General features: G+C 59.1%; 1 protein-coding gene across 1 annotated transcript in view; it reads left to right on the top strand.

The window, feature by feature from the left end:
* LOC142466920 (rho GTPase-activating protein 39-like) overlaps positions 1 to 16,427 on the top strand; it is a 73,814-nt gene that overhangs the window by 18,357 nt on the left and 39,030 nt on the right. Inside the window, exons 2-3 of the mRNA XM_075572545.1 lie at positions 895 to 2,167; positions 15,113 to 15,665. Coding sequence (XP_075428660.1) covers positions 941 to 2,167; positions 15,113 to 15,665 — 1,780 coding nt within the window. The 5' untranslated portion in view covers positions 895 to 940. The remainder of the gene's footprint in view (positions 1 to 894; positions 2,168 to 15,112; positions 15,666 to 16,427) is intronic.

Below are 16,427 nucleotides of genomic sequence, written 5' to 3'. Positions count from 1 at the left end.
GCGACCGCTCCTGGGTAGAGTGACTGTGGTCTTATACTTTCTCTATTTGTCTGACAGTCGATTGATGGAGCCCCAAATCCTTAGAAATGGGTTTGTAACCCTTTCTAGACTGATGAGCACCAATAACTGCTTTTCTGAGGTCCTCCGAGATTTCTTTTGACCGTGGCGTGACTTATTTTCACACCCCTGTAAAGTGAAGACCAAGTTCACAAAGTTTCTGATCTTTATATTGGATTTAGCTTCCCAAACTCACACATGAAGATCTACCTAATTATTTAAATACCTGATTCTAATTCTTCCCTTTCATTTAGCTGATAAAACCAGGGTTTCACTTACTTGTGCACATACCCTGACTCTTAATTACTCATTGTTTGTCTAATTCATAAATCATTTTCTTTCAAAAGACATGGAATTGGTTAATATAAACCCTATTGGATTTTTAAGAAAATACAGGTTTTGATTCAATAAGGTTATCATGGAAAAACTATGGAATCTCTGTAATTATCATTGGAGTTAACAAACTTTTTCTTGCCACTGTGTTTATGTATGTATGTGTGAGTGTGTGTACAAAATAATATATTGAAATAAACAGGAACTTTCAGGAACTAAATATAGGAAAAAAGCTTTTATTTCTATGATAGATTATATATATCAAGAAAGTAAGTTGGTTTTCTTCATGCTTAAGAGTGCCATTTGCTCCCATATATGATTCTCCATATGGACACCCCAAAGTGTTATCTTTGGTGTACATACATGAATATATATGTGTGTGTGTGTGTGTGTGTGTGTGTGTGTGTGTGTGTGTGTGTGTGTGTGTGTGTGTGTGTACACACACTATGTTATGGTTGTATATCTATGAATTTGATTTTCTCATCTGTTTCTGTCTCTCTGCAGAGAGACACCTAACAGGTGGCAGCCCATCCCTGGCACTAAGGCAGCTATGCTGGTCAAGGTCAACAGCCTTCGACACGTCCCCACGTCTCCAGTCTTCCCACCCCAGCAGCCAGTCATCCTCCAGAGCGGGGGCTCGACACCTTCTGTCACCAAACCCACGGGGTATGCGCAGCCTCAGCAAATCAGTGCGCCGGCAAAACCCAGCACAGACGCAAAACAGTCCATGCAGATCAAGAAGACGGATAATGGTGGGTTCTGCCTGGTGTTAACCAACGGGGCCAAATGTCAGACCCCACAGAGGACTCCCACAGGGACACTGCAACCATCTTCTCCCAGATATGGCTCTCCGCCCCCTATATATGACGAACCGTCTTTGGATTCCCCCATTTATGATGAGCCGCCCGTGGAGATGGATTTTGGAAGCATGACTGTGAAATCGGGCTCACCGCCCGTGTCCCCGATTAGTAGCTTGCAGAGCCAACCTCAGCCAGCAAAGCTTCTGCCCTATCCAAGCATCCATCAGCACAAACACAAGAGGAACACGTCTGCCACGGAGTACAGCCCAGTGGGCAGGGAGTACATCAAGCACATGGTCAATGTTGACCAAACTGTTTCTCCTACAGGGTCCCTTGATGCTCCACCTAAATATCAGCCTGGTCAACTGGCCCTGAAGGACAGCTTCAAGCAGTCTTGGAGGGTCTTAGAAGCCAACGTTCTCAAGAACATGGAGGCCCACCATGGTCGACAGAGCAGCCTTCCTCAGGACTACCCAACGGTGGTAAGCCAGCAAGATTCTGGCTATTCCACAGGCCCGTCTCCAAGTTTGAGGAAGAGGAAGGGGAGGAGGCAAGCGACTGGGCAGGCAAGGCCAGGCTCAGTTGGCAGCAGCAGCGAACTCAACGCACTGAATGATAAACTGATTGAGGAGATGCGCTCGGTGGTAGGGAGGTCCGCAACCTGCAGGGACAGCAAGAGCAGCGTGGATACAGAGATGCTGGAAAACCCCATTCCGGCCGACGGCAATAAGGTCAGGTTTCAGATGGACCCATTGAAAAAGTGCGTAGGGCGGGGCTCAAGAGATGACATTACGGCTAGCAGCAGGTCCTTGTATAGGCCTGTAGCAGAGAGCCGGGAGAGTTGCAACGGGGAGTTGACGGCACAGCAAGAAGTGGTACGGCAGAAACGGACGTACGAGAAGATAGACTTTTTGGAGAAGAAGATCACAAGTCAGATAAGTTTACTTTCATCAGAGACAGCAAGGACAACATCTCAGGTATGTTGACGATGTATTGGACATTACACACAAATTCTCCCTGGGTAAAGGAGTGGCTCAGTGGTACTGTTGCTACCTTTGATGTTGAGCCCGGTTCGAATACCCACTGTCATCTCCTTGTGACCTTGGGCACGCCTCCGGCATCTACAAATTAGATTATAAGTTCTATGGCACATTCTCTACTGCAGGGGTTCTCAACTTCAGTCCTCGAAACAGCCCAACAGGTCAGGTTTTCAGGATATCCCAGCTTCAGCGCAGGTGGCTCAATCAGGGGCTTAGTCGAAGACTGATAAGTACAGTGTAGCGCTTCATAATGTATTAGTTTGTGTGTGTGTATATATATATATTGCATTGTATGTCTTTATTTATATAGCGCCAAAATTACAGGGAATTATAATACAATAAGCACAGCAAAATCAGACAATAGGAAAGGAAATCCCTGCCCGAAGAGTATGTATGTATGTGTATATCTTCTATCTGTCTATATATATATATCTATATCTATATAATCAAAAATCTTGTTTGAGAGTGTCTGGAGACCATTTGCTTGGTCCGTCGGTCCGCCCGCCCTCCCACGGCTCTCATTGGCCGGTGTGTCTGCCCCCCCCTGTGTCCCGCCCCCCCCCCCACGGCTCTCATTGGCCCCCCAGAACACGCTCTCTCCTGCTATCTCCTCCCACAGGCCGCTCCCTTCCCCGGCTCTCACATCCTCCCGACTCTCACCCTTCCCCGGCGCTCTACCTCACACACACCGCTCCCTTCCCACGGCTCTCACCCTCCCCGACTCTCACCCTTCCCTGGCGCTCCCCCTCTCCCACACAGAGCACGCTCTCTACGGCTCTCCCCTCACATAGGCCGCTCCCCATCCCCGAGAGCGCTCCTCCGGCTCTCTCCGCCTCTCCCGTGCAAGTCACAGCACCTCCTCACCGGAGCGTCTCAGCCTCACCTGGCCACTATCTTCTTCTCCCTCTCCCTCCTGTCTCCTGCGGAGTCCCCCTGCCCCTGGGTAACAACCCCACCCTCGCACCACCGCCCGGCCACTCTCTTCTCCCTCTCCCTCCTGTTCTGTCTCCCGCTGAGTCCCCCTGCCCCCAGGTATCACCCCCACCGGATATTGCTCCCCCTACCCCCGGGTGTCACTCCCCACCCCCCCCCCCACTGCCCCCTGTGTCGGTCCCCCCTCCCTTTCCCCGGTGCCCCCCTGTCACCTGCGTGTTCCGAGCCGTCCAGCGACCTGGCGGTGCACGCACGCGCGGCTGCTCACGCTCCTCGGGCGGCTCACTGTCCTCCCGATGCCGGCTGCACCGGCTCCCGGACGGAGGGGAAGCGCCGCGCGCCGCAGCCCTCCTGCACCAACTCCAGGTTCCTCCACCCAACGAGGAACTGAGGCGAAGCATGGCGCGGCCCTCCTGCCCCAGCCTGCCACTCTTGCCCCCCCCGCCAACTTCCCGAACCCACCTCCTGCCCCAGCCAGATGCCACGGGGATATCAGTGCCAGGAGGGGAACAGCTCCGCCAGGAACCACCACCCGGTCAAGTTAAGTCACCCACTGTCACCCACCCACCGTCTCCCACCAACCCACTGTCACTCACTCACCCACCCTGTCACCTACCCTGTCACTCACTCACCCACCCTGTCACTCAGTGTCATTCACCCACCCACCCTGTCACTCACTCACCCACCCTGTCACTCACTCACCCACCCACCCTGTCACTCACCCACCCACCCTGTCACTCACCCACCCACCCTGTCACTCACCCACCCACCCTGTCACTCACTCACCAGTCACTCACCCACCCACCCTGTCACTCACCCACCCACCCTGTCAACCCTGTCACTCACTCATGTCAGTCACTCACCCACCCAGTCACTCACCCACCCAGTCACCCACCCACCCAGTTACCCACCCAGTCACCCACCCACCCAGTCAAGGTCACCCACCCACCCAGTCAAGGTCACCCACCCACCCAGTCAAGGTCACCCACCCATCCAGTCAAGGTCACCCACCCATCCAGTCAAGGTCACCCACCCACCCAATCAACTCAGTCACCCACCCACCCACCCACCCACCCAATCAACTCAGTCACCCACCCACCCAATCAACTCAGTCACCCACTCACACACTCAATCAACTCAGTCACCCACCCACCCACCCAATCAACTCAGTCACCCACCCACCCAATCAACTCAGTCACCCACTCACACACTCAATCAACTCAGTCACCCACTCACTCACTCACTCAATTAACTCAGTCAACTCAACCACCCATTCAATCAACTCAGTCACCCACCTAGCTGTCAAGGGGGGGGAAGCCCAACCCTGTCGCCCGCCCCTCCAAAATTACATCCCGGGCAACGCCGGGTATATCGGCTAGTATATATATATATATTATATATATGTATATAAAACTGAAAATCCTGGTTGTGAGTGTCTGTAGACCATTTGATTGGTCCGTTGGTACGTCCGTCGGCCCGCCCTCCCACGGCTCTCATTGGCCGGGGTGTCTCGCTGCCCCCTCATTGGCCGGTGCGCTCAGACCCAGGGTTCCCCAACCCCCTGGCACGCTGCTGCTGCCCTGGGTGAGGAAATGCTCCCTGGTGGTGGTGGTGTCAGCTGTTGCTGCTGGGGGGAGGCTTAACTTAGACTGTGAGTTCTTGCCCCCCCAGCTCCGTTTTTGACCCCAGCTCCGTTTTTGCCCCCAGCTCCGTTTTTGCCCCCACCCCAGCTCCGTTTTTGCCCCCACCCCAGCTCCGTCTTTGCCCCTCTCCCAGCTCTGTTTTTGCCCCCCAGCTCCTTTTTTGCCCCCCCCAGCTCAGTTTTTGCCCCCCCGACACACACAAAGTGACAGATACACTGACACACACAGTGACACTCCCTCCCCCCGCCCCTGCCTTCTCCCCCCCGCCCCTGCCTTCTCCCCCCCGCCCCTGCCTTCTCCCCCCCGCCCCTGCCTTCTCCCCCCTGCCTTCTCCCCCGCCCCCTGCCTTCTCCCCCGCCCCCTGCCTTCTCCCCCCCTGCCTTCTCCCCCCTGCCCCCTACCTTCTCCCTCCCCTGCCTTCCCACCCTGCCTTCTCCACCCCCTGCCCCTACCTTCTCCCCCCCAGCACCTGCCTTCTCCCTCCCGCCCCTATCTTCTCCCTTCTCCCCCCTCCCGCCCCTCACCCACCTACCTCCCGCCTCTGCCTTTTACCTACCCGCCGCACGCACTCCCGCCGCCCTCCCGCCTCTGCCTTTCACCCAAACGCCGCCCGCCCTTCCGCTTCTGCTTTTCAGCCTCCCGCCCCTGCCTTTCATCCACCAGCCCTCCCGCCCCTGCCTTTCACCCTTCAGCCTCTGCCTTTCACCCACCCGCCTGCCCTTCTGCCTCTGCCTTTCACCCACCCGCCCGCCCTTCCGCCTCTGCCTTTCACCCACCCGCCCGCCCTTCCGCCTCTGCCTTTCACCCACCCGCCCGCCCTTCCGCCTCTGCCTTTCACCCACCCGCCCGCCCTTCCGCCTCTGCCTTTCACCCACCCGCCCGCCCTTCCGCCTCTGCCTTTCACCCACCCGCCCGCCCTTCCGTCTCTGCCTTTCACCAACCCGCCCGCCCTTCCGTCTCTGCCTTTCACCCACCCGCCCGCCCGCCCGCCCTTCCGTCTCTGCCTTTCACCCAACCGCCCTCCCGCCTCTGCCTTTGACCCGCCCTCCCGCCTCTGCCTTTCACCCGCCCTCCCACCTCTGCCTTTCACCCACCCGCCCGCCCTCCCGTCTCTGCCTTTCACCCACCCTCCCCCCTCCCGTCTCTGCCTTTCACCCACCCGCCCCCCCTCCCGTCTGCTTTTCACCCACCCGCCCGCCCTCCCGCCTCTGCCTTTCACCCTCCCGCCTCTGCCTTTCACCCACCCGCCCGCCCTTTCCGCCTCTGCCTTTCACCCACCCACCCGCCCTTTCCGCCTCTGCCTTTCACCCACCCGCCCGCCCTTCCGCCTCTGCTTTTCACCCACCCGCCCTTCCGCCTCTGCCTTTCAACAACCCGCCCGCCCTCCCGCCTCTGCCTTTCACCCAAACGCCGCCCGCCCTTCCGCTTCTGCTTTTCAGCCTCCCGCCCCTGCCTTTCATCCACCAGCCCTCCCGCCCCTGCCTTTCACCCTTCTGCCTTTCACCCACCCGCCTGTCCTTCTGCCTTTCACCCGCCCTTCCGCCTCTGCCTTTCACCGACTCGCCCGCCCTTCCGCCTCTGCCTTTCACCCACCCGCCTGCCTGCCCTTCCGCCTCTGCCTTTCACCCACCCGCCCGCACTTCCGTCTCTGCCTTTCACCCGCCCTCCCGCCTCTGCCTTTCACCCACCCGCCCTCCCGCCTCTGCCTTTCACCCACCCGCCCTCCCGCCTCTGCCTTTCACCCACCCGCCCTCCCGCCTCTGCCTTTCGCCCACCCGCCCGCCCTCCCGCCTCTGCCTTTCGCCCACCCGCCCTCCCGCCTCTGCCTTTCGCCCGCCCGCCCTCCCGCCTCTGCCTTTCGCCCACCCGCCCGCCCTCCCGCCTCTGCCTTTCGCCCACTCGCCCGCCCTCCCGCCTCTGCCTTTCGCCCACCAGCCCGCCCTCCCGCCTCTGCCTTTCGCCCTCCCGCCTCTACCTTTCGCCCGCCCTCCCACCTCTGCCTTTCACCCACCCGCCCGCCCTTCCGCCTCTGCCTTTCACCCACCCGCCCGCCCTTCCGCCTCTGCCTTTCACCCGCCCGCCCTTCCGCCTCTGCCTTTCACCCACCCGCCCGCCCTTCCGCCTCTGCCTTTCACCCGCCCGCCCTTCCGCCTCTGCCTTTCACCCACCCGCCCTTCCGCCTCTGCCTTTCACCCGCCCTTCCGCCTCTGCCTTTCACCCGCCCTTACGCCTCTGCCTTTCACCAACCCGCCCTTTTGCCTCTGCCTTTCACCCACTCGCCCGCCCTTCCGCCTCTGCCTTTCACCCACACGCCTGCCCGCCCTTCCGCCTTTCACCCGCCCGCCCTTCCGCCTCTGCCTTTCACCCGCCTCTGCCTTCCGCCCGCCCACCCGCTTCTGCCTTTCACCTACCCGCCCGCCCTTCCGCCTCTGCCTTTCACCTACCCGCCCGCCCTTCCGCCTCTGCCTTTCACCCACCCGCCCTTCTGCCTCTGCTTTTCACCCACCCGCCCGCCCGCCCTTCCGCCTTTCACCCACACGCCCACCCTTCCGTATCTGCCTTTCACCCGCCCGCCCTTCCGCCTCTGCCTTTCACCCACCCGCCCGCACTTCCGCCTCTGCCTTTCACCCACCCGCCCTCCCGCCTCTGCCTTTCACCCACCCGCCCTCCCGCCTCTGCCTTTCACCCACCCGCCCTCCCGCCTCTGCCTTTCACCCACCCGCCCTCCCGCCTCTGCCTTTCAACCCGCCTCTGCCTTTCACCCACCCGCCTCTGCCTTTCACCCACCCGCCCTCCCGCCTCTGCCTTTCACCCACCCGCCCGCCCTCCCGCCTCTGCCTTCCGCCCGCCCTTCCGCCTCTGCCTTTAACCCACCCGCCCGCCCTTCCGCCTCTGCCTTTAACCCACCCGCCCGCCCTTCCGCCTCTGCCTTTTACCCACCCGCCCGCCCTTCCGCCTCTGCCTTTCACCCGCCCGCCCGCCCTTCCGCCTCTGCCTTTCACCCGCCCGCCCGCCCTTCCGCCTCTGCCTTTCACCCGCCCGCCCGCCCTTCCGCCTCTGCCTTTCACCCGCCCGCCCGCCCTTCCGCCTCTGCCTTTAACCCACCCGCCCGCCCTTCCGCCTCTGCCTTTAACCCACCCGCCCGCCCTTCCGCCTCTGCCTTTAACCCACCCGCCCTCCCGCCTCTGCCTTTCAACCCGCCTCTGCCTTTCACCCGCCTCTGCCTTTCACCCACCCGCCTCTGCCTTTCACCCACCCGCCCGCCCTCCCGCCTCTGCCTTTCACCCACCCGCCCGCCCTCCCGCCTCTGCCTTTCACCCACCCGCCCTCCCGCCTCTGCCTTTCAACCCGCCTCTGCCTTTCACCCACCCTCCCGCCTCTGCCTTTCACCCACCCGCCTCTGCCTTTCACCCGCCCGCCCTCCCGCCTCTGCCTTTCACCCACCCGCCCGCCCTCCCGCCTCTGCCTTTCACCCACCCGCCCGCCCTTCCACCTCTGCCTTTTACCCACCCGCCCGCCCTTCCGCCTCTGCCTTTTACCCACCCGCCCGCCCTTCCGCCTCTGCCTTTTACCCACCCGCCCGCCCTTCCGCCTCTGCCTTTCACCCGCCCGCCCGCCCTTCCGCCTCTGCCTTTCACCCGCCCGCCCGCCCTTCCGCCTCTGCCTTTCACCCACCCGCTCGCCCTTCCACCTCTGCCTTTCACCCACCCGCCCGCCCTTCCGCCTCTGCCTTTAACCCACCCGCTCGCCCTTCCACCTCTGCCTTTCACCCACCCGCCCGCCCTTCCGCCTCTGCCATTTACTGACCCGCCCGCCCTTCCGTCTCTGCCTTTCACCCTCCCGCCCGCCCTTCCGTCTCTGCCTTTCACCCGCCCTTCCGCCTCTGCCTTTCACCCGGCCTTCCGCCTCTGCCTTTCACCCGCCCGCCCTTCCGCCTCTGCCTTTCACCCGCCCTTCCGCCTCTGCCTTTCACCCGCCCGCCCTTCCGCCTCTGCCTTTCACCCGCCCGCCCTTCCGCCTCTGCCTTTCACCCGCCCGCCCGCCCTTCCGCCTCTGCCTTTCACCCGCCCGCCCTTCCGCCTCTGCCTTTCACCCGCCCACCCTTCCGCCTCTGCCTTTCACCCACCCGCCCTTCCGCCTCTGCCTTTCACCCGCCCTTCCGCCTCTGCCTTTCACCCGCCCTTCCGCCTCTGCCTTTCACCCGCCCTTCCGCCTCTGCCTTTCACCCGCCCTTCCGCCTCTGCCTTTCACCGACCCGCCCGCCCTTTTGCCTCTGCCTTTCACCCGCCCGCCCTTCCGCCTCTGCCTTTCACCCGCCCGCCCGCCCTTCCGCCTCTGCCTTTCACCCGCCCGCCCTTCCGCCTCTGCCTTTCACCCGCCCACCCTTCCGCCTCTGCCTTTCACCCACCCGCCCTTCCGCCTCTGCCTTTCACCCGCCCTTCCGCCTCTGCCTTTCACCCGCCCTTCCGCCTCTGCCTTTCACCCGCCCTTCCGCCTCTGCCTTTCACCGACCCGCCCGCCCTTTTGCCTCTGCCTTTCACCCACTCGCCCGCCCTTCCGTCTCTGCCTTTCACCCACCCACCCGCCCTTCCGTCTCTGCCTTTCACCCACCCACCCGCCCTTCCGTCTCTGCCTTTCACCGGCCCGCCCGCCCTTACGTCTCTGCCTTTCACCTGCCCGCCCTTACGCCTCTGCATTTCACCCGCCCGCCCTTCCGTCTCTGCCTTTCACCCACCCGCCCGCCCTTCCGTCTCTGCCTTTCACCCGCCCTTCCGTCTCTGCCTTTCACCCGCCCGCCCTTACTCCTCTGCGTTTCACCCGCCCGCCCTTACTCCTCTGCGTTTCACCCGCCCGCCCTTACTCCTCTGCCTTTCACCCGCCCGCCCTTACTCCTCTGCCTTTCAAACGCCCGCCCTTCCGTCTCTGCCTTTCACCCGCCCGCCCTTACGCCTCTGAATTTCACCCGCCCGCCCTTTACGCCTCTTCCTTTACCCCGGCCGTCCTTCTGCCTCTGCTTTTCATCCGCCCGCCCGCCCTTCCGCCTCTGCCATTCACGCCGCCTCACACCCTAGCGGGACCCCGACCCACAGCCATCACTCACTACCCACCCGCCACCCGTACTGAACACCCATTCGCCGCCTCACACCCGCTCACTCCCTAGCGCGACACACACCTCAAATTTCAAAATATCACTTGTGAGCACATTCACGTGTCTCATACTTTTCTGTGCAGTCTTGTTTTTCACGGTGTGTGTGTGTCTGTAAATATCTCTGCTTTCTGACATCGCTGTGGGATTTAACAGTAAAATATGTAAACGGGATGAAAAGGCTACATTGGCCATTTTTTATTCCAATAGCGGAATTCCACCTTTAACCACTACACCACCTGTCCAGAACTGGATTTGTTTGGGATTTAAAAATAAATAAATACCACCATAGTCCTTTTTTCCCCTGGTATAATTATAACGTGGGAGGCAGGATATAGAAAAGGTTATACTTAGGATATATATATATATATATATTTCTGCACCTAGTCTTTGGGTTTTACAACTTGCTAATCTTAGGGCATCTGCAAATAGCTATTTCCGTAAAAGAAAGCCAGAGTCCAAGAAGAAGTGAAACATATTTAATATGAGAGGTGGCAGCGACGCGTTTCGCTGTAACAGGAGCAAGTTGAGTAGCCCACCAAATATCTGCATTTACAGCTGAATTATTTATTGGCGTTTAGATATTACATTTTTCTGTGGGTTTTCAGCACCTTTTTACACACACACACACACACACACACCCCCCATATATTTGGAATACTCCCTGATGGATATCTGCCGCCCGTGCAGTCTCTTCTCCTCGCTCTCCCCCCGCCTCTTTGCCCTCTCTCCCGTCTCTCCCCCGCCCCCTGTTCTCTCTTCCTCGTTCGTTCACCCCCCGTTCTCTGTCCGCCGCCCCCGTTCTCTCCCCCACTCTCCTTGTTCTCTCCCCCACTCCCCTTGTTCTCTCCCCCACTCCCCTTGTTCTCTCTCCCCCGCATCCCTCGTTCTTTCTCCCCCGCATCCCTTGTTCTCTCTCCCCCGCATCCCTCGTTCTTTCTCCCCCGCATCCCTCGTTCTCTCTCCCCCGCACCCCTCGTTCTCTCTCCCCCCCACACCCTCGTTCTCTCTCCCCCACACCCCTCGTTCTCTCTCCCCCACACCCCTCGTTCTCTCTCCCCCGCACCACTCGTTCTCTCTCCCCGTGCCCCCATGTTCTCTCTACCCTGCTCCCCCGTTCTCTCTCCTCCCCAGTTCTCTCCCCCGACCCCCTGCAATCTCTCTCCCCCCTAAGTCTCTCCCCCCCCCGGCAGTCTCTCTCCCTCCCCCCGCTCTCTCTCTCCTCCCCCCCTGCACTCTATGCCCCTTCCGCCCCTGGTCTCTCTATCCCCCTCCCCCTGTGTGCTCTCTATCTCTCCTACCCCCCCTGCACTTTCTCTCTCCTCCCCCCCTGCACTTTCTCTCTCCTCCCCCTGTGCTCTATCTCCTCCCCTTTCCCTCTCTCTCCCACCAGCTTGCTCTCCCCCCCTCCACCCTCGTTCTCCCCGCTCCCCCCGTTCTCTCTCCCACCGCTCCCCCCGTTCTCTCCCCCGCTCCCCCGTTCTCTCTCTCTACCCCGCTCCTCCCTTCTCTCCCCCGCTCCTCCCTTCTCTCCCCCGCTCCTCCCTTCTATCTCCCCCGCTCCAACCGATCTATCTCCCCCGCCCAGTTCTCTCTCCCCCGCCCAGTTCTCTCTCCCCCGCCCAGTTGTCTCTCCCCCGCCCCCGGTTCTATCTCCCCCGCCAGTTCTCTCTTCCCCGCCCAGTTCTCTCTTCCCCGCCCTGTTCTCTCTCCCCCGCCCAGTTGTCTCTCCCCCGCCCCCGGTTCTATCTCCCCCGCCCAGTTCTCTCCCCCCCGCCCAGTTCTCTCTCCCCCGCCCAGTTCTCTCTCTCCCACCGCTCCCCCCGTTCTCTCTGCCACCGCTCCCCCGTTCTCGCTCCCCACCGCTCCCCCCGTTCTCTCTCCCTCGCTCCCCCTGTTCTCTCTCCCCCGCTCTCCCTGTTCTCTCTCTCTCTCCCGTTACCCCTGTTCTCTCTCTCTCTCCCGTTACCCCCTTCTCTCTCCCCCTGCTCCTCGCTTCTCTCTCCCCCGCTCCTCCCTTCTCTCTCCCTCGCTCCAACCGATCTATCTCCCCGGGCCTCCCTCCTGGTTCTCTCTCCCCCGCCCCGTTCTCTCTCTCCCCCGCCCCGTTCTCTCTCTCCCCCGCCCTGTTCTCTCTCTCCCCCGCCCCGTTCTCTCTCTCCCCCGCCCCGTTCTCTCTCTCCCCCTCCCCGTTCTCTCTCTCCCCCGCCCCGTTCTCTCTCTCCCCCGCCCCGTTCTCTCTCTCCCCCGCCCCGTTCTCTCTCTCCCCCGCCCCGTTCTCCTCTCTCCCCCGCCCCGTTCTCTCTCTCCCCCGCCCCGTTCTCTCTCTCCCCCCGCCCCGTTCTCTCTCTCCCCCGCCCCGTTCTCTCTCTCCCCCCGCCCCGTTCTCTCTCTCCCCCGCCCCGTTCTCTCTCTCCCCCCGCCCCGTTCTCTCTCTCCCCCGCCCCGTTCTCTCTCTCCCCCGCCCCGTTCTCTCTCTCCCCCCGCCCCGTTCTCTCTCTCCCCCGCCCCGTTCTCTCTCTCCCCCGCCCCGTTCTCTCTCTCCCCCGCCCCGTTCTCTCTCTCCCCCGCCCCGTTCTCTCTCTCCCCCGCCCCGTTCTCTCTCTCCCCCGCCCCGTTCTCTCTCTCCCCCGCCCCGTTCTCTCTCTCCCCCGCCCCGTTCTCTCTCTCCCCGCCCCGTTCTCTCTCTCCCCCGCCCCGTTCTCTCTCTCCCCCGCCCCGTTCTCCCTCTCCCCCGCCCCGTTCTCTCTCTCCCCCGCCCCGTTCTCTCTCTCCCCCGCCCCCCCTTGTTCTCTCTCCCCGCCCCCCCCTTGTCCTCTCTCCCCGCCCCCCCCTTGTCCTCTCTCCCCACCCCACTTGTCCTCTCTCCCCCGCCCCCCTTGTTCTCTCTCCCCCCCCTGTTCTCTTTCCCTCCTGCCCCCCCTTGTTCTCTTTCCCTCCACCCCCCCCTTGTTCTCTTTCCCCCGCCCCCCCTTGTTCTCTTTCCCCCGCCCCCCTTTGTTCTCTTTCCCCCGCCCCCCCTTGTTCTCTTTCCCCCGCTCCCCCTTGTTCTCTTTCCCCCGCCCCCCCTTGTTCTCTTTCCCCCACCCCCCCTTGTTCTCTCTCTCTTCCTCTCCCCCCTGCTCTTGCTTCCCCCTCCCCCTCTTTATCCCCCCTGCCCTTGCTCCCACCTCCCCCTCTTTATCCTCTTTCTCCCCCACACTTTCTCCCTCCCCCTGCCCCCTCCCCCCCCTCATTTCCCTCCCTCTCCCCTTTCCCTCCCTCTCCCCCTTTCCCTCCCTCTCCCCCTTTCCCTCCCTCCTCCCCTTTCCCTCCCTCTCCCCCTGTCCCTCCCTCTCCCCCTCTCGCTCTCTCCTACCCCTCTGCCTCTTTCTCCCCCCCTCTTTCTCTCTCCCCCCTCTACCTCCCCACCTCTCCCTCTTTCTCCCCCCCACCCTCTCCCTCTTTCTCCTCTCCCCCCCACTCTCTTCCTCTCCCCCCTCTCCCTCTCTCTGTATGTATAGAAGTTACTAAACAGGGCTTGTGGTTGAAAGATTAATTATTCATCTGCAGGATTTTTTTTACTAATGGCAGTGACATGGTTAAGGGGTCAGTCCCTGCTAGGGGCAAAGTGTACTAATGGCAGTGACATGGTTAAGGGGTCAGTCCCTCCTAGGGACAAAGTGTACTAATGGCAGTGACATGGTTAAGGGGTCAGTCCCTGCTAGGGGCAAAGTGTACTAATGGCAGTGACAGGGTTAAGGGGTCAGTCCCTCCTAGGGGCAAAGTGTACTAATGGCAGTGACATGGTTAATGGATCAGTCCCTTCTAGGAGCAAAATGGTTAATGGGTCACATCTGGGTAATTCATGCCTTTTTCTACTCACATTATGACACCTAGAAGTATTTTTTTCAATCATTTATTTAAAGGGGGAGTGCCTCATGCTCATATTTCTTTTCGTTATTTTTTTTACCCCCCATTTTCGTTACAGGGTGAGAACCGCAGGTTCCCCCCTCGGCCAAACGCCGCTACTGTCCGCTCCCAGGACCCCCTGCTTCCTGAGATAGTTACCCGTGAAGTTACCGGGTTTAAATCTCTCTCGGGAAACAACATGGCTGCCAACTCCCTGGCCAATAGGAAGCTACAACATCATCGGGGATGGCTTCCTATTGGCCGGCCATTGAAATTCCCTTTAAAAACCAGGAAGTAATATCGGTCGCTTCACCAGAAAGTATCTCCGGACCTGGTGTGTCAACAGAGATCTGGAGATACCCCCCCTCCCCATTCCAATCTGAAAATAGGGGGGGGGGGGTATTACCCTTTTTAGTAAATTTGTAAAGACAGTGAGCTGAGATTTGAGAGGGGTTCGGTTTCCTCTCACAAGAGTTTGCACAGGCAGAGTCCCCCTCCCCTTATTTTTATTGGCTGCCTGATAAGGACCAGGTGGGATACAGCAAAAGAAACACTTTGACAAACACTCCCCCGTGCAGAGACCCCCTAAGAAACGCTCATGTAACAGTTGCCACATCTTGCCTTTTAGCGCGGTCAGATAAGGGAATCCAATAGGACTGTTGCTTTGTTTAGAAGACGTTGCCTTTTTGGGGGGGCAGGCTCCATGGTGTGGCACCCTTTTGAAGGGAAAGAGCAGCAGAGGGAAACCCCCGCCCCATCTTCTTAAGTAGGAAATATCCACAGAGTTTGAACCCAATCTATGAAGTGCAGGCAAAGGGGGGGAAAGCGGAATAATGAAAATAAAATACAAACTCTCTGCCCACTTCTACGCGACTGGCTTCCAACAAAAGCAGCAGTTGTACGTCTATTTTAGGAACCATTTAACATATGTGTCTTCTTTCTATTCTACACGCACCGCGCGGGCTCAGCCTCTTTCATCCTGCAGCGTTTGTTTAATGATCGTCTTGGTTACCACGGTGGTTATAGCATCATTTAAACAAAAAATATATAAAATAAGCAGTGATGCTGTGCCTACCAGCGACGGCACCATCGATGGAAGAGTTGATGTTGGCCGAACCAGTTCCACGTCACTGTGTTTGATGACAAATCGAGGACCCTTCGCCGTGTTTGGCGACCAGAAGCTTTAGTTTTTTGTGTGTACATAAAAGCGGTTTGTAAATAAAAAGGCTAGTGGTACTCGGAGTCTAACCTGGTGTTGTCTTCTTGCAGAGCGGGACGGTGGAGGAGAACCACTCTCGTGGAAGCCGGGGGCAGCCAGTTTTTGGCCCTGGGTACCAGTTTCCGTACACCACTTTGCGGAAACCACTGTCCCAAACCAGCATGGTCGACTGGGCCTCCAAGAACCTCAACATGCACACGCAAGGCCTCTTCCGCCGGAGGATCTCCATCTCCAACATGCTCTCGTGGAACGGGGGCTCCATCAAGAAGCCCATGTTGATCACCAGCAACCGTGTCATCAAGAAGGAAGCGTGCGAGATGTTCAAGCTGGTGCAGGTTTACATGGGCGACCGTCAGGCTCGGATGGACAGAAACCATGTGGCTCTGGTCATGGTGACCAAGTGCTGGAGCATGCAGGGGTTGAGGGACGAACTGTACATGCAGCTGGTGAGGCAGACCACCAATAACATGGGCTACAGGAGCCTGGCCTGGGGATGGGAACTTATAGCCATCAGCTTGGGCTTCTTCTCACCCTCTCCCAAATTTCAGTCCTACTTGGAAGGGTATATCTACCGACACTTGGATGAGGTCAACGATCTGAACAGTAAGTTAGCCTCTATGTTGTTTTTCATTTGGGTTACAAAGCATATTGGTGCTGGACAGGTCTACATTTTGTGCAGGTTGTGATACCTTTTGGGGTCTTCATGTGTAAAGAGCTTCCCAAACCCCACAGATCTCTTCTTCGTGTGTACACAGGTTCCCAAACCCCACAGATCTCTTCTTCGTGTGTACAGAGCTTCCCAAACCTCACAGGTCTCTTCTTCACACATACACAGCTTTCCTAACCTCATAGGTCTATTCTTCACATGTACAAAGCTTCCCAAACCTCACAGCTTTCTTCTGCACGTGTACAGAGCTTCCCAAACCTCACAGGTCTCTTCTTCACGTGTACAGAACTTCTCAAACCTCACAGCTTTCTTCTGCACTTGTACAGAGCTTCCCAAACCTCACAGGTCTCTTCTTCACATGTACAGAGCTTCCCAAACCTCACAGGTCTCCTCACTTATACAAACTTCTCCACACATAATAGACTTTTTCGCCAGCACTGTGGTTAACCTAAAGGTGCTATCCTATGTAGCTGCCACTAATCAGTCGTTACAATTGAATTGGTTTCTTTAGCCCAATCTAACCATGCTAAAAGCAGATATGTGGCTGCTTTTCTGCATTTCTAAGTATCAAACTAATGCATATAGGGAGAGGGTGAGGGGGATCTGCCTGTGCAAAGTCTTGTTGAACACCGTGATATCAGACAGGAAATCTCCCCCGTCCCAAGTCTCAGCTTCCTGTGCTCACATAATCATTTTAC

Source organism: Ascaphus truei, chromosome 15 (genome assembly GCF_040206685.1).
Source record: "Ascaphus truei isolate aAscTru1 chromosome 15, aAscTru1.hap1, whole genome shotgun sequence".
NCBI classification, from domain to species: domain Eukaryota; kingdom Metazoa; phylum Chordata; class Amphibia; order Anura; family Ascaphidae; genus Ascaphus; species Ascaphus truei.
Note: the sequence above shows the minus strand (reverse complement) of the source record. Positions and strands in the feature narration are given on the sequence as shown.